This window comes from Bufo bufo, chromosome 1 (genome assembly GCF_905171765.1).
Source record: "Bufo bufo chromosome 1, aBufBuf1.1, whole genome shotgun sequence".
Taxonomy (NCBI): Eukaryota; Metazoa; Chordata; class Amphibia; order Anura; family Bufonidae; genus Bufo; species Bufo bufo.
This window is the reverse complement of record NC_053389.1, coordinates 294,548,233-294,567,016: the sequence shown is the minus strand read 5'-3', so window position 1 is coordinate 294,567,016 and position 18,784 is coordinate 294,548,233. Positions and strand designations below refer to the sequence as shown.

The window sequence follows — 18,784 nt, the reverse complement described above, 5'->3', positions numbered from 1 at the left end:
CCCCCATAGCACCTAGAGGCTCATTAGCATATTAATAAAAGTTTGTTTTTTAGTGAAACGGATCCACACACAGGTCTGAGAATAGCATGGTTAGGTAGATCAGACACTAGCAGATCGCTAGTGTCTGAGGGCTAATTAGGTCAAAATGAGGTGGTAGAAACCCTTTAAAGAATCAGCTCTAACCTGAATCCTCAGCAAGTTTTTAACTCCAACACAGAGCTGCTACTGGTGAAGAGAAGCATTACATGGTGCCCATCAAAATCAGCATACTGTGCATGTACAGCATGGATGCGTTGAGTCTTTCAGAGAAAGAGAGCTACTCTCTCCAGCTTGTCTTCACTCTTACTAATAGATAAGGTTTCCAAATGTAGGACCCTCCTCCTCTATTACTTCACAATTCCCTAGTAAAATATTTGAACATACATTTTGTAAACCAGAAAACTGCCTTAAATCTGTACAATTCCTTGTCTGAAGAATCATACTTGATCCTGATCCTTTTTTCTCAGGGGGGATCAGCCAGTGCTAGAGATGTCTGGCAACAGCCAATTCCATTACCCCCATTCAGAACACCTGCATTCTCAGGTAAACTGAGCATGCATGTGTATGGGAAGGTAGAGAGGAACTGCCAGACAACAACTATTGAAGGGAAATGCCCAATAAAGAGGAACTGTTATCCCTCCTGACATGTCTTCTTTATTAAATAATTTTTATAACAATACTGGAGCAACTTTTAAATAGCCCTGTGTTGTCCTGTTCCTCAATTATTGCGTCTAGATGTTTATTAATGAATATGCAATGTGGTGCTAGCAGTGCAACTGGTGCAGCCAGTGCAAGAACACTCACTACAGGTAGCACCCAGTTGCAGATTCATTGGCATACTTCTGGTAGCAATAACTAAGGAGCAAATTAACATAGAGTCAAGGTCTATGGGACATGGGACAACAGAACAGCAGATTATTTGGAAGGAAGCGTTCCTTCCCGCCAATATGCTGCTCGCCGGTGGAGGAGACTGCGGCATTTACATGCAGCGATCTCCTCCAGAGTATGGGGAGGAGTGATCACTAATGCCATTGCCCGTCCCCATACTAACATGTCTAGATGGTACGATTCGCTGCCAACAAATGATGATTTTTGTGTGTGCACAAATAATTGGATCATCTGGTAATCGGCAGTACATTTACACCGCCACATAATCGCTAACAAATGTTCCTATGAGTGCTTGTTAGCGATTATTTTTAGGATTCACTACCTGTGTAAAGGGCTCATTATTGTATGTCAAAAGATGCCCCAGAATGGTTATTATCTGGGAATTGCAAGTTTCTAAAACAAATATGTCCGGAGAAGTGGTTGGTTGTGGCAATACTTAGAAGAAGGGTATTAACCTGTAGAAAAAGTAGACTGTAGACTATCTCCATCTCTCAATGTTCTTACTTGACATAATTAGTGATAGGGTTAAGGTGCTGCTGATTATTACTTCTGTAGAAATCAATAATGGTGGGTTCCAGAACGCTGCCAAGATTAGACAGTTGTCTGCAGCTGGGAAAGGAAATTAATACCAAGCTTATCACATGGATGGTTATAAATCTTTATACATCAGAGGAATATAAATGAAGTGACTCGTTAACACTGATAATAAACAGACGGCATACATGGATACTAATGGGAAAATGACTCAAAGGGGTCGCCTCCTCTCTCAGTGTTTGTACATGGAATCGGGTATAATCAGGATCTATGTAGAAACCAGGACTTTGGTTATAGGTGGAGATATAACAGATTCACCTGGACCCTTGCACAGAGATGATATCCTTACAGGCAGGATTAAAATGACAGGTAAGTTAGGATCTGCCGTTCCCAATAGCTGATTGTCAGAGCTTATCTATTCTTTCCTTGTACAAGGGCACAGAACATGCCTAGAAAACTCTCCCATAGAAGTCAATGAGGTCCCCTCGTGACCATTGTGTCTATGGACCATGTGGCTGCCGTAAAGCAATTTTATTAATGTAGTGTAAATGCCGTTAAGAACAGGACAGGCAAGATGGCCGCCTCCATAATCATGTTCAGAAAACAAAATAAAAAAATCTGCAATCAGAAAATAAAAACAGATGAGAAAAAAAGGATACGTGCCACTATCTGGTTTTAAATGGCAGATACAATTTTTGGTGACCCATTTCCTTTAAATTGTCCTCCCTTCCCCACGCTCAAGATATCTTCTCACAATGTTTCATTGGTCATCAAATCTAACCCCTAGAAGTTAATACCCCTGGAATTTACGTGATCCTTTCACCTTCAAAGCCTCCTCTACTTTATCCCTGCTGAATGGGGGATCTACATGTATCTTCTGGCTAGCTACCATTAAATAGTTGTCTTGACTTGTCTGGGAACATGCATAGAGAATGTTTCACAGCAGTGAGTCACTTATAAATGTTCACTGGCTAGTCCTGAGGAGTGAGGACCACTGCCTAAAAGCTGAGAATACAGGAAGGCTGCAGGTCATACCTGTGGACTGCCCAACCATACAACAGCAGACCATACACAATAAATAAATGGTCCAGCTGATCATCTAATGTCCAAGAGGGCCTTGCAGCTCTCTCCCAACAGCAGATGTCTGGAGTGATATGGTAAGAGCAGTTGGTTTTCAATTGACCAAACCTTTTCTTTTCCAGGGAGATAAGCTGCTGCTAGAGGTATTTAGCAGCAGCTTTCTTTCCCTCCTCAGTCATGAGACACTCACGCTCGGCCAAGCCTAGTGAGCATGTCTTTGATGGGACTGGAAGTGATAGTTGTTGACCAAATCAGCATTGGGCCAGCAGATATCTGAAGTGTATGGCCAACCTGAGAGAAAGTCAGGTGATTGAGAAATAGCTTGACAATTAGGCCTCTCCTTTCTGTGAACCCTTTCAGCCATTCAGAAGCCCTTACATGACAGGGTTGCCATCAGAAATTTCTGTCAGTCCAGATTGCCATGACGACTTTTTTCAGCCACATCTCATATCTGCAGAGTTTGTTACACAGACATTTTAGATTTCTTATTTTAAAATCATCTTCCCCACCTTCTCATCACAAACTCCCCATCCTGGTGCTCCAAAAGTGTCATCCTGGTGCCAACTAAAGACTGTACCCGTTGGGCTCGCCATATACTATATTGAATTAAAAACAGTGCCCCAGTAATAATAATGCTCCCTTTGGTGATTCATATAATAATGTAATAATGCTCCCTATCATGCCCCCAGTAATAAAGACCCCTATAATGCCGTCATTAATAATATTGACCCCAATATTGCCTAAGTATTAATAATGCCCCTGTAGTACCTCCAGCAATATTATGCAGTCGGCCAGTGGTTCCTGGTTGAGGTCAGGACTGGTGATGGCCATGCCAATCTCTGGGCCCTTCCCAAGCTTAGAATTCACATCAAGCCCCATGGTTAGAGTACCTGAAAGGTGGTTGGGGGGATTTTTGGTATAATGTTTAGGAATGAGTGAATCGACTTCGGATGAAACATTCAAAGTCAGATTCGCATAAAACTTCGTTAGAATACTGTACGGAGCGAGCACTCTGTACAGTATTATAATGTATTGGCTCCGATGAGTCGAAGTTATTCCTTTGCGAAGTCTCTCGAGACTTCGGGTAATAACTTTAGAAATTAATTTCTGCTGTTAAAAACCTTTTACCTAACTCGGTTTTGGTTCCGAATGCTACCTTGGAACCGAACCCCAGTTCGGTAAAACGTTTTTTTACAGTAGAAATTAATTTCTAAAGTTATTACCCAAAGTCTCGAGAGACTTCGCAAAGTAATAACTTTGGCTCATCGGAGCCAATACATTCTAATACTGTACAGAGCGCTCGCTCAGTACAGTATTCTAACAACGTTTTATGCAAATCGGCTTTGAACATTTCATCCGAAGTCGATTCGCTCATCCCTAATAATGACACTCAATAGTTCAGCTTTTATTTGGAATTGTACATATGGCATAACCTAGTCAAAGTGACACATTTCCTTTAAAACAAAGATGGTAGATTCCTCCTTAACTTCTTTCCTTTGTCTTTCTTTCTTTCTCACCTTTCATGACATGCCTGTTTTAGTAGCTACTTGCATTACCCATGTAATAATTCTTTTCTTATGACTCTGTGTTTTGCTCTACCTCTATTATTTCTGCTAGAAGTTTATGAATAAAGGTTCATCTGTTACCAGTTGGGGTTGTGTCCTGGCACAGTATGACAATGGCAGAACTGATTGGACAGTGTCAGGCTATGCAGAGACATACCTCCAACTGGTAACAACCATCTGTACTTTTATCCTTGAACTTCTAGCAGGAATAATAGAGGAATGGCACAACATAGTCATAAGAAGAACTTTTCCAGAATTGTCATTTCTTGTGGAATACAATCATTTACTAAAATAGACAGGAGTGGTGACTGACAAGTCCTCTTTAACCAAGATATTGAAGCAAAGTGTTGCAGGCAGGGCGACAGATCTTAAGTTATTGATTTTAGTAAATGTAATGATTTAGATATGGATGTAGACAGCAGGCCTCCATGTTTAAAAAGGGTAAGCTAATATATGTTGACAGAGAAATAAATCAATAATTAAGTGCTAGACAAACTTTACATGGTCCTTTGATCTTAAAGGGTGACAATTAACCCTCTTTAACCCTCAGGTATGAGTGTGCAAATCCAAGCTAGCCAAATCAGGTCACTAAAGCTGGCCATACACATTAGTCTTTTGCCGACCAAACCCGCTGAGAACTGAAGGCTCATCGGATGCACTAATTTGTGTGGGGAGCTCCCAACTCTACCCTGACAGATGATGTCTGGGGAGAAAAGGCTAAATGAATATTTACGTCCAATCCTTTTGTTCTCTTTGGAGATAAGGCACCTCCAGAAGTTCTCAACTCTCGTCATAGAATTCATATACATGTTTGGCTGAGCCAAATGTGTATGGGGAAGGGAGTCGGGAGAGATGGATGTCGGCCGAACAACAGCTATTGAATGTGTATGGGCAGCTTAGAAGGGTTTTCTGAGATATTATCTCAGTAGCTGATTGGTGGGTGTTCTTCATCCAGGTCCTCCGCCAATCAGCTGTTTCAGAAGGCACTGTCAATTCTGTGAGCGCCGCTGTTTTCTCTCATTCACTTCAATGGGGCTGAGCTGCTCCTAGGCCATGTGACCGAGGAATGTGTCGTCTCTTGTGCCAGGAAAAGCTGTAAGAAGGCTGCGGTGCTACTGCCTTCTCGAACAGTTGATCGGCGGGGGCCCTGGGTGTCTGTCCCCCACCGATCTGATACTAATGACCTATCCCGAGGAAAGGTCATCAGTAAGAAACTCTTATAAAATCTCTTTAAGTTGTAAACTTTCTAACTTCTTGGTTGTATCATTTCTTCAGATATCAAGACCTTCGTACCTGTGAAAATCTAGAAGTACCTGTGAAAATCTAGAAGTACTGTGTGTGGGCACTTCTAGATTTTTTCATAATAACTGAAATTGCCAACTTTCCAAACTGAAGATGGGAAACTGCAGGGCAGACTGCATATCTACCAAAATGCAGCCCCCTACAGTCAGAAAAGGGTGGCAACAGAGGCACTGTGTTCACCTCACCTCATGGATGATACCTGGTAATGTCATCTCTTAAAGAGCACCAGTGAACATGATCAACCAGTAGCGTAGCTATAGGGGTCGCAGCGGTCGCAGGGCCCCCCAGGAGAGTTGAAGTAAAGTGGGCCCTGCAAGTGTTTTTTTATTAAGTGCGGCGGGCCCTCCCTATATTTTGTGTGGCTGTGCTGCGCTTACTTGTCAGCCCGAGACCTGTGACCTCCGCAGCTGGTCTCGCGGGATCACAGCAGCCAGGAATGACGAGCCCGCCGACCGCCGTAGCCCTCAAGTGAGGAGAGCGGAACAAACAAGAGTAGGTAGTTTTTTTTTATTTTATGTAAAAAACGTTCAGCTTCATACGGAGGGGGGAGATGAATGATGATCAGTGATGCCGTGAGGCAGTGTGTCTGAATTCAGAAGGGCCCGCGCCGGCCATAATAGGGCAGCCAGGGGCAGCAAATAATGAGGTGCCCGGGGGCAAATGAAAATGAAATACTCTGTGGGCAAAAAATTTTATGTATAGAGGGAGAGGGCGGGTGCAAAATGAAATATAGTAAGAGTCTCACTATATTTCATTTTGCCCCCACTCCCTCTATATATTTTAAATTTTTTGCCCACAGAGTATTTCATTTTCATTTTGCCCCCTCATTATTTGCTGCCCCTGGCTGCCCTCATATGGCCGGCGCAGGCCCCCTATTTCTGAATTCAGACACACTGATCATCATTCATCTCCCCCCTATCCCTCATATGAAGCCAGTGTGTGTCATACATTTAAAAAAATGAAAAAATAATACTGTAGTGACTATTTTTTTTTAATGTATGGCTTCATATGGAGGGGGGTTAGGGGTAGGGGAAGGGGAAGAGGCTTGTGGGGGGGAAGGAGGCTCGCGGGGGGGCCCAATTCAAAGTTTGCCCATGGGCCCATAGAACTCTAGTTACGCCCCTGCGATCAAGCATACTGCCTGGTAGGGTTGAGCCTGCTAAAATGATCTGTGTTGTTGTGTTATACCAAAGCGACTTTTATGTGAGGGTTCAGTGAAAGGAGGTGGGGTCCTAACCTCTTGTTGCAGCTCAGTTCCTCAGTTTTTCATTTGCATTAGGCTACTTTCACACTAGTGTTTTTTGCGGATCCGTCATGGATCTGCAAAAAAGCTTCAGTTACAATAATACAACCGCATGCATCCGTCATGAACGGATCCGGTTGTATTATGTCTTCTATAGCCATGACGGATCTGTTATGAACTCCATTAAAAAGTCAATGAGGGGTGCATCCGTTTTCTCTTGTGTCAGAGTAAACAGATCCGTTCCCATTGACTTACATTGTGTGTCGGATCCGTCTTGCTCCGCAGTCTTGCCTGCAGCGTTATTCTGTCTGCAATGGTAGCGCAACCAAACAGAATAGAATACATTTCGGTGCATTTCATTTCCTATGACGGATCTCAATAGCGGAATTAAAAACGCTAGTGTGAAAGTATCCTTAGCCTCATTTTCATAAAGAATAAAAGTCTTGTTTCTCTGAAATTCCACATCCCATTTTGTGACATTTTACTCAGGAGGATCATCCCTACTGGAGAGTATGTCTGGTTTTAGAGAGTTGATCCTGTTGAGAGGTGGTCTTTAAACTTGGCAAACTAGGCAGGCTATCTTAGACTAGGTTCACACCTGTTGTTGTGTTCCGTCATAGAACTGAAAATGACAGGGAACAGGATCTGTCATATGATGGTACCACCAGTGTCAGACTGGGGTGCCTAGGGCGCACCAGTAAAATTTATTTTGGGCCCACCGTATGGATATATTCAAATATTACCTGCTCACACAGCAGTAAGATGCTACCAGATGATTGAATATTGGGGTCCCTGCAGCAGCTTTGAGAAGGTAGGTCCTGGGGAAAAGAGGACACTGGCAGCTTTCCTCTCTACCTAGAAGTCTCAGTTCTGATCATGTCTATATTAATAAACTGGGGAGTTTCTTTAATAATCTACCCTGCTCAAAAAAATAAAGGGAACACAAAAATAACACATCCTAGATCTGAATTAATTAAATATTCTTCTGAAATACTTTGTTCTTTACATAGTTGAATGTGCCGACAACAAAATCACTCAAAAAAAAAAAAAAAAATGGAAATCAAATTTTAAAGTGGAAAAACACACTACAGGCTGATCCAACTTTGATGTAATGTCCTTAAAACAAGTCAAAATGAGGCTCAGTAGTGTGTGTGGCCTCCACGTGCCTGTATGACCTCCCTACAACCCCTGTGCATGCTCCTGATGAGGTGGCGGACGTTCTCCTGAGACCTGGACTAAAGCATCTGCCAACTCCTGCGACAGTCTGTGGTCTGTGGTTGGTGGATAGAGCGAGACATGATGTCCCAGATGTGCTCAATTGGATTCAGGTCTGGGGAACGGGCGGGCCAGTCCATAGCATCAATGCCTTCGTCTTGCAGGAACTGCTGACACACTCCAGCCACATGAGGTCTAGCATTGTCTTGCATTAGGAGGAACCCAGGGCCAACCGCACCAGCATATGGTCTCACAAGGGGTCTGAGGATCTCATCTCGGTACCTAATGGCAGTCAGGCTACCTCTGGTGAGCACATGGAGGGCTGTGCGGCCCTCCAAAGAAATGCCACCCCACACCATTACTGACCCAATGCCAAACCGGTCATGCTGGAGGATGTTGCAGGCAGCAGAACGTTCTCCACTGCGTCTCAAGACTCTGTCACGTCTGTCACATGTGCTCAGTGTGAACCTGCTTTCATCTGTGAAGAGCACAGGGCGCCAGTGGTGAATTTGCCAATCTTGGTGTTCTCTGGCAAATGCCAAACGTCCTGCACGGTGTTGGGCTGTAAGCACAACCCCCACCTGTGGACGTCGGGCCCTCATATCACCCTCATGGAGTCTGTTTCTGACCGTTTGAGCAGACACATGCACATTTGTGGCCTGCTGGATGTCATTTTGCAGGGCTCTGGTAGTGCTCCTCCTGTTCCTCCTTGCACAAAGGCGGAGGTAGCGGTCCTGCTGCTGGGTTGTTGCCCTCCTATGGCCTCCTCCACGTCTCCTGATGTACTGGCCTGTCTCCTGGTAGCGCCTCCATGCTCTGGACACTACGCTGACAGACACAGCAAACCTTCTTGCCACAGCTCGCATTGATGTGCCATCCTGGATAAGCTGCACTACCTGAGCCACTTGTGTGGGTTGTAGACTCCGTCTCATGCTACCACTAGAGTGAAAGCACCGCCAGCATTCAAAAGTGACCAAAACATCAGCCAGGAAGCATAGGAACTAAGAAGTGGTCTGTGGTCACCACCTGCAGAACCACTCCTTTATTGGGGGTGTCTTGCTAATTGCCTATAATTTCCACCTGTTGTCTATCCCATTTGCACAACAGCATGTGAAATTGATTGTCACTCAGTGTTGCTTCCTAAGTGGACAGTTTGATTTCACAGAAGTGTGATTGACTTGGAGTTACATTGTGTTGTTTAAGTGTTCCCTTTATTTTTTTGAGCAGTGTATATGGACATAGGCTGGTTGAGGTGCTGTACATTGAATATATGTATGTAGTGCAGTAAGTCTACTGTGTTATGTGCCACTGTGCAGGGGTGGGAGACTAGGGGCCCACCTTGCTCTGGGGCCCTCCGGGGGATTCACCTGTACCCATGTGGGTCAGTCTGAGCCTGGATACCACCTCCGCCCTACGGACCCCATTTACTCATAATGGGGTCTGTCAGGTATTCATCATGGTGTCCATCACTTTACTATAAAATAATAACACTGCATGCTTCACTATTTTTTTATGCACTCGTGATGGAGTCGTGAAAGGACTTCTTGACGTCCCCTTGTCTTCATGGCATTATCTTTCTGCTAGCTCATAATAATAATAAATTCCCCATTCCTTACTTCCACCTCTGTAGATTCTTAGGGCTGTATTACACTGCCCGATGTTGGGGCAGTGTGAGCACTGGTAGATGATAACACATCCATCGGTGCTCATTTGCACTGGTCCCATTACACAGGCTGATGCAAACTGAAAGCGCAAGGAACGATTGCTACCATAGCAGCACATCCCTGATTGCACAAGGAGATGTACTGCCGATAATCGGGCATCTTCCATCGTGATGAAAGATGCCCATCAGCTGACAAATGAGCATGGGCTGATCTGCTCTTCTCACTTGTGACCCAGGATAAGGGCTCATGCACACGAACGTTTTTTTATGGACCGTATATGGAACTATTCATTTCAATGGGTCTTCAAAAAAAATAAAATTACGTTATTCCATGTGCATTCCATTTCTGCATGTCTGTATGTCCGTTCTGCAAAAATATAGAACATGTCCTATTATTATCCGCATTACGGACAAGGATAGGACTGTTCTATTAGGGGCCAGATATTCCGTTCAACAAAATACGGAATGCACAAGGACGGCATCCGTGTTTTTTGCGGACCGCAAAATATATACGGTCGTGTGCATGAGCCCTAAATGTTTTTAACGTGTTTATCACAACTTAGGCTGCTTTCACACATGTTTCATCAGACGGATCCGCTCCTATAATGTAGACGTTTGCATCCGTTCAGAACGGATCCGTCTGCATTATAACTTAGAAAAATTTCTAAGTCTGAAAGTAGCCTGAGCGGATCCGTTCAGACTTTACATTGAAAGTCAATGGGGGACGGATCCGCTTGAAGATTGAGCCATATGGTGTCATCTTCAAGCGGATCCGTCCCCATTGACTTCCATTATAAGTCTGGACGGATCCGCTCGCCTCCGCACGGCCAGGCGGACACCCGAACGCTGCAAGCAGCGTTCAGGTGTCCGCTCACTGAGCGGAGCGGAGGCTGAGCGCTGGCAGGCGGATGCATTCTCAGCGGATCCGCCTCTACTGAGAATGCATTAGGGCCAGACGGATGCGTTCGGGGCCGCTCGTGAGCCCCTTCAAACGGAGCTCACGAGCGGACACCTGAACGCAGGTGTGAAAGTAGCCTTATTTAGAATTGGTCTTAGACCACTGGGCTGATCTGCTGCTCGATTATACTGATCAATTATCAGGAACAAGGGCTCCTATTAACTCTTTCCCGTTAGTCAGTCGGTTGCAGATGTTCGTGCCACAGAAGATAATTTTACATGAAATATCCGACAACCGACGTCACTACGCTCATCACATGATCCATCACCATGGTGATGGATCATGTGATGCACGCAGTGACATCATAAAAGGTCCTATTGCTCACAGTTAAAGACAGAAGGAGATGCCGGGCTGCAGAAAACAAGTGGATTAAGGTGAGTTATATATATATATTTTTTTAACCCCCCCAGCCCTATTGTACTATGCATTCTGTATTCAGAATGCTATTATTTTCCCTTATAACCATGTTATAAGGGAAAATAATATAATCTACAGAACACCGATCCCAAGCCCGAACTTCTGTGAAGAAGTTCGGGTACCAAACATGCGCGATTTTTCTCACGCGAGTGCAAAACGCATTACAATGTGCGCATGTTCCCGCAACGCAACCGCACCTTTTCCCGCAACGCCCCTGTGAAACCAGCCTTATAATCTTCTTGTGTGTGGGAAACGAAAGCAAAACATTTATCAAAACCTTGTAAACAAATATAAACCATGCAGCCACAATAACATATAGTACAAGGTGGAGCTAGTCAAGCTATGTCCTTGACTGTCAGGCAAAAAATACTATACTATACATGTAAACGTTATATTGACCATGGTGCAATTGGGCCTCTTTCACACGGGCGTCCCGGATTTGCTCTGGATGCGTCACGTGTGCATTGCGGGAAAACCGCGCGAATAGGCAAGCAATTGCAGTCAGTTTTGACTGCAATTGCGTTTCGATGTTCAGTTTTTTCTGCCTGAGTGCAATGTGTTTTGCACATGCGTGAGAAAAAACTGAATGTGGTACCCAGACCCGAACCCGGATTTCTTCACTGTAGTTCGGGTTTAGGTTAGGTGTTATATTCATTTTAATATTTTCCCTTATAACATGGTTATAAGGGAAAATAATAGCATTCCTAATACAGAATGCTTACTAAAATGTGGATTGAGGGGTTAAAAAAATTAAATAATTAACGCACCTTATCCAATTGATTGCGCAGCTGGCATCATCTTCATTCAGCAGGACCTGCACTGACGTCACCACGCGGTGAGCGCGATTACGTCATCAAAGGTCCTTTTGCAGGTTCTGAAAGAAGAAGAAAGATGACGATGCCAGCTGTGCGATCAAGTGGATGAGGTGAGTTAATTTATTTTTATTTTTTAACCCCTCAATGCACATTTTAGTAAGAATTGTGTATTAAGAATGCTATTATTTTCCCTTATAACCATGTTATAAGGGAAAATAATACAGCGAATACACTTTAATGGGGTCCGGGGTTGCTTTCATCCCTATAATCCCTAGCAACCATGCGTGAAAATCGCACCGCATCCGCACTTGCTTGCGATTTTCACGCAGATCCATTCATTTCTATGGGGCCTGCGTTGCGTGAAAAACGCTGAATATAGAACATGCTGCGATTTTCACGCAACGCACAAGTGATGTGTGAAAAGCACCGCTCATCTGAACAGCCCATTGAAGTGAATGGGTCCGGATTCAGTGCGGGTGCAATGCGTTCACCTCACAGAATTCTCACCCGTGTGAAAGGGGCCTAATACTTGTCCACATAGTTATAACACAACAGCCATTTCTTTGGCAGAAAGACAAATACAATTTTTCCTGTACATTGGCCCATTATGGAAAAATGAAAACCCACATATAAACGCTTAAAAGGTCAAAAAAGACAAAAAAATAGATGCTAATGTTCCTGCTTTGCTTGAGGCAGACAGATGATTCCAAATTTAGGCTGGGGCTACAGTCGCTTGACAGCAAGTCTCAGAAAAACATTTGGCCACTTGTCTGCAACTCACCATACCTATTTTAGAGCTGTAAAAACACAACCAAATCACAATAAAGTAGCAGGCAAGTCGCACTGGGACACGACTTTATCGTGCAACTTGTGCCCTGCAACCAAAAATCAAACACTGTTGGATTTTCTGCGATTCATAATCATTAGCATTATAATTAGGGATGAGTGAATTTTTATATTTTGAAATTCGTTTTCAGTTTGCGTTGTGGTATTTACTGAATTGAGTTATAGATTCCATTACACGGACCATAACGCAATTCCATGATGGAATGCATAACGGAATGCCTTTAGGCTGGGTTTACACTTGAGCGTTTTACAGCGCGTTCAAACGCGCTGTAAAACGCTCAACACATGAAAACCAATGCTTCCCTATGGCCCTGGTTCTCACTTGAGCGTTTTACAGCGCTGAAAAACGCGCTGTAAAACGCCCTACGCTCAAACAAGTACTTGAGCTTCTTTGGGGCGTTTTGACGCGCGTTTGTGGCCATAGGACATTGCAGTCAATCACACAAACGCGCGTCAAACGCGCGTTTACTATTGCAAAAAACGCTCGTCAAAAACGCGCGTTAAACGCGCATATCAAAGACGCTCAGGTCTGAACCCAGCCTTAGTGGCATTCCGTCATGATAGAAGTCTATGGCCTGCACAAAGGAAACCAGACGGATCCGTTATGCAGGCCATAGACTTCTCTTATGACGGAATGAATAACGGAAGGCATTCATTGCGTTATGGTCCATGGTAACGGAATCTATAACGCAATTCAGTAAATACCACAACAAGAACCGAAAACGAATTTCAAAATATGGTATTCGCTGATCCCTAATTATAATGTCTACCATAGCATTGCACTTGTTAGTTGTAGTTTCTTTTTATGAATTGTACACCCTTTGTGTATTTTTCACAATTTTATTACCACTGTTTGCGGCTCCCTCTGTGTAAAGGACTGTCACCTTTTATATAATCCTTACAGTTTTAGCTATTTATTAATAATGTGTTATATTTTAATATATTATTATATGGTGTGTGTCCTTTAGGTATGTGCCTTTGTAAAAGCTGCAAAGTACAGATACAGGTTTTAGCCAAAATGGCACTAAAAATACTGTTTGATGAGAGAATATACCAGACACAGAGACTGTGTTGAACCTGTGTTGGCGTATTTTATGACAGATTTATCAAATGTCATATGTTATTTGATACATTTGTCTTATCCGTAAACCTAACACTTCTGCCCAGAAAAGCTGCTCCTGTGTCCCTACGCCACCCTCCTGCTCGAGTGAGAGTGGGACTTTTTTTTGCAACTTTTAAAAAAAGTCTGAATGATAAATCTGGAGTGAAATTCATTAGCATAGCTTACCATACCTAAAAATTTGAAAAGTCGCAAAATTTGTAAGCCCCATTTTGCTACTTATTGAAGCCATAATTCTGGAGGGAAGACATGATAAATCAGAGCCTTAATTTATGAGTCCAGTGTAGCCATGAGGAACAGTGATGGCCAGTTCGCAGTGTTTGCCCGCGAACACATGCAGGCTACCATCTTGACTCACTAGTCCGGCGATGCACAGGTAAGCCCTTACCTGTGCCTGTGCTGGGAGCTGGTCTGAAACAAATGCAGTCACCGGGAGCAGGCAGTTCTGAGAACAGCCGCCGGGGGCCTTCATCGGGCTGTTCTCGGAACTGCCTGCTCCCAGTGACCGCATTTGTTTCAGACCGGCTCCCAGCACAGGCACAGGTAAGGGCTTACCTGTGCATCGCTGGACTTGTGAGTCAAGATGGCAGCCCGTATGTGTTCACGGGCGAACACTGCAAACTGGCCATCACTGATGAGGAACAGTGCTCCCTGACTACCCTCATCCTCCTCACAGTGATTGAAGGCTGGCTGCTGTGTTTCTCCATACACAACAGTGAGGAGGATGGGGGGAGTCAGGAGAGGTGGCTACTCTTTTATCACTCCTATTAGACAAAGGGCACAAAGGCCCAGATTTACTAATGTATCTGCGCCAAAAAGCTGTATAGAAAAGTGGTGCCAAATGGCACAAATTGGCACCATTTGTCGCATCTAGAGATTCTACACTTTTTTCCAACATGTTCAGAGAAGGGGCAGAGCTTAGTACAAATGGGCAGAGCACTGTGGAAAGGGGAGGGGCCTAATATGCACCATTTTGCACCAAAAGTTTTGGTGCAATTCGGGTGTAAAAATCTGAAATCTGAAAGTAGTCCAAACAATAGTTGGTACAGAGTCAGACAAAAGTGTCTATCTCTGCACCACATTTATCATCCAGCCTAAGCCACTGTGATAAATCTTAAGCCATTGTTAGGATTAGTAAATCTAGGCCAATATTTTTGTGTCATTGTAGCTAACAGAGCAAAACTCTTCCAAAGGTGGCTACAAAGAGTATTTCTCGCCCTACAGGACCCAACACCATGTAACACTAATGTTATTATGGTGGTGCTGCAATGGAATTGAACCAGTTTATATTTAGGGAACAATTCAAACAAAAAGGGATGTGAAAAGTAGGCAATCACTTAATTTTAGGTGAACTGTTGTGTAACATGTCTCTTGTTCTCTTTTAGGTAAGACAAGAACAAAAGACAAATACCGTGTTGTATACACAGATCATCAGCGTCTTGAATTGGAGAAAGAATTTCACTACAGTCGCTACATTACAATACGCAGAAAGGCAGAGTTGGCAGCCACACTGTCACTAACAGAGCGACAGGTAAACCATTTGCTCCATAGCCTTTATGAAAAACATTTTGCAACTTCTCAAGTGGGCTGTCCAGATTTTAATGTGGCTGTGTACAGTAGCAAGAAATAGTGTGTGAACCCCTTGGAATTACCCAGATTTCTGCATTGGTCACTAGTTTAATGTGGTCTGATTGTTATCTAAGTCACTATTATAGACAAACACAATCTAACTAACCTAAATACACAAACAGCTTTAGGGCTCATGCACACGACCGTGCCGTTTTTTTGCGGTCCACAAATTGCGGATCCGCAAAAAACGGATGCAGCCCCTTGTGCCTTCCGCAATTTGCGGAACGGAACAGGAGGCCTATTATAGAAATGCCTATTCTTGTCCGCAATACGGACAATAATAGGACACGCCTCATAATTTTTGTGGGGCCATGGAACGGAGCAATGGATGCGGACAGCACACAGAGTGCTGTCCGGATCTTTTGCGGACCCATTGTAATGAATAATTCAGTTTACGGACCGTATACAGAATAAAAATACAGCCCGTATGCGGAACAGCCCTTACTGTTCATGTCTTTCATTGAGCACATATAGTAACCAGCCACAGTGCAAGCAGAAAATATAAGTGAACCCTTGGATTTAATGACCTGTAGGTCTTCTTTAGCACCAATCACTTCCACCAAATATTCCTATAGCTGCAGATAAGGTTTGTACAACCTGGAGGCGTAATTTTGGTCCATTCCTCCTAGCAAATGTGTTTCAGTCATAAATAGTTCTTGGATGCCTTGTGACATTTCTTAGGTCATGCTACAGGATCTCCATAGGGTTAAGGTCAGGATGTGACCATTCCAAACACAAATATACTTTTTTAAACACTCTTTAGTTGATTTTCTGGTGTGCTTTGGATTATTCTCATTGCATCACCCAATGTCTCTTAATCTTGAGATCATGGTCTGCTGCCCTTACATTTTCCTATACAATGTTTTGATACCCCTTAGTATTCAGTGTTCCCTCAATGAAAGCAAGGTTTTGAAGCTCTGAGGCAGCCAATGCTTAGTAGCCTTTGTTAGCTTCATGTGTCTCTATAACCTGTCTTGAGAGGTCTTCTATTTGCATCAAGGCATGGTTCACACTAACCAAGAGATTTTGTTTGCCTTTTTTTTTAATGGTTAGAAGCACCTGTGATGACAACACTTCTGAGCTCATCTACTTAATAGGGTTGGCCACTTTCTGGTTACTGTTGTGTTGACCAATGTGTTTGTAAGATGATTATATGGAACTTAGTATTATAGCCTTGGTTGAAATTCTGCACCACTTTCTATATTTCATAAGGTATGCCTCCTTGTTTGCAAAGTCTTTAGTGCTGTCCACACAGAGGTCCTGTCCATAAAATGGCTGCTGAGGAATGCCATGTGATCAAGCAAATCACTCAGTTTCCTCCATTCTAATACACTGCACCTGCCATCTATACCAGCACTGTTGGGCGTTTAGTGCAGGCTCAGTGTGTGTGAATAGAGAAGGCTGAGTGATGTGTCTGGTCACATGATCCTCCATCAGTGGCCATTTTATGGACAGAACCTCTATGCACTAAGGAAGCTTAATCAATGTGCTCAATAAAAAACATGAATGCGACAACTGCTTGTGTGTTACTAGCTCAGCTAGAGTGTACTAGTCTATAATTGTGACATATAACAAACCAGATTTTATTAGTAATCTGCCGAAATCCAGGTAATTCTAAAGGGTTCACTTCGTTTTTTTTGCAACTGGATATGATCCATTATGTAGATTTTAAGAGGGTTTTTTCCATCAGCAACATTTATTACCTATACACAGGATAGGTAATAAATAAATGACTGTGGGAACCCTTTGAGATCACAAGTAAGGAGGTGAGTGGAGCAGTGATGTGCATGTACAACCATCAGCCCATTCACATTTATGGGGCTGTCAAATTCAGTGCTTGACTATCTCCATCAGTCATATAGAAGTGTATGGAGTGGTGGTCATGCATGCGCAGCACTTCTATGTTCACAGAGCGCCCCCTGTTATTGTGATCATTGTGGATTTCAACGATCAGATCCCCAGTGATCATACATTTATTACCTATTCTGTGGAGGCGTGATAAATGTGTGAAAAATAGTGTTTTCCAGTTTAATTTTTGAAGCTACTTAAGGGCCTGTGTACATTTATTGTAATTGTAAAATGAAAACCTATGCTACTTTCTACAGGTTCATGTCAAATGAAAACACTCCTTTGACCAACAGCTATCTCTTCTGATCACTTTCCTCTTCGGCCAAGCATTTATACTGTATGTCCTGAAAGGAGACAGGGAGAGAGCCACTGCCAGATACCTCTTGGGGTGGCTTATCCCGCCAAGAAGAAAATGATTGAGCAGTTGAAATACAACTGCCCAATCTTTACCTCCCCCAAACACCTGCTGTCGGACAAAAGTCAGAAAGCTCCCATACATATTAGAGGTTTGGTCAACATTAACCGAATATGTTTGGCCAGCTTTAGCTGGATATGAGCCCAAAAACTTTTTGATCTCTTTATGTAAATGAGAATGTTCTCATTCACTTGAAACAACATCCAGAGTGGTGGTGGGGTGGTTTCAAGAAAATGGAAAGAAGCATATTTGGGGCCAATAGTTTTATAAGAATTGTACTGACATTAAGAATGTTTCTTATTCTACAGGTAAAAATCTGGTTCCAAAATCGAAGGGCAAAAGAAAGAAAAGTAAACAAGAAGAAGATGCAGCAGCAGAGTCAACAGGCCACCACCACCACACCTACTCCCCCTATTGTTGGCACCACTGCAGGAATGGGAGGCATTTGCAGTAGCAGTAGTAGCAACAGTAACATGGTATCACCAACAGCACTGACTATCAAAGAAGAATATCTCTCATGAAGTATTCAGACCTTCAGGCACCAGGACTACAGAAAATGCCCAACTCTATGTGTGACCCATACAAATGAGTTTCTAAGGAAATACATAAATGGACCGCACACATTTTGGGGCCAGAAACTATGCCTTTTATAAAGAACTAGTCACATAAATTCCTCCACAATAAGCAGAAGTGTCCTGTGCCTGCTACTGGACTATATCTGACATATATTTGTGTTGCTGTATATTTAAAGAAGAAGGGATTGTGTAATCTAAGGCTGGAATTTTTTTTTATTGTGTACATTTGGTTTTGTTGTTTTTTTAGTTTCTGCTATGAGCTTTTGAGTTGGAAAATTTCTTACATTTCCTCTTGAGAGTCTGAAAAAAAGTGATAAAAATCACACAACCTAATTGTTCTGAACAGGCTCCTTTTCTATAAATTAAGGTTTATTGTCATTGCAATTTTCTGTAATACACACAATATGTATTTTTAAACAATAATTAAATTACTTGATATTATTTTATGCAAGTGAAAATTTTTGCACAAATTTATTCTATGTTTTAGTAATAGAATGAAAGTCAACTAATGTTAGAACCTAGCCTTTGCACTCACCTGTAATGAGTTGTCAATTTTTGATACACTTCTGACAGGTAAGTGACTGAGGGGTTGGTGGGACTTGTGAGCCTAGTGCTGGGCATCTAGCAAGACC

At 43.0% G+C, this 18,784-nt stretch overlaps 1 protein-coding gene across 1 annotated transcript in view; it reads left to right on the top strand.

The window, feature by feature from the left end:
- The window catches only part of CDX1 (caudal type homeobox 1), a 29,282-nt gene extending 10,923 nt beyond the window's left edge, over positions 1-18,359 (top strand). The window contains exons 2-3 of the mRNA XM_040440714.1: positions 15,071-15,216; positions 17,886-18,359. Coding sequence (XP_040296648.1) covers positions 15,071-15,216; positions 17,886-18,098 — 359 coding nt within the window. The 3' untranslated portion in view covers positions 18,099-18,359. The remainder of the gene's footprint in view (positions 1-15,070; positions 15,217-17,885) is intronic.
- The last annotated feature ends 425 nt before the right edge of the window (positions 18,360-18,784 follow it).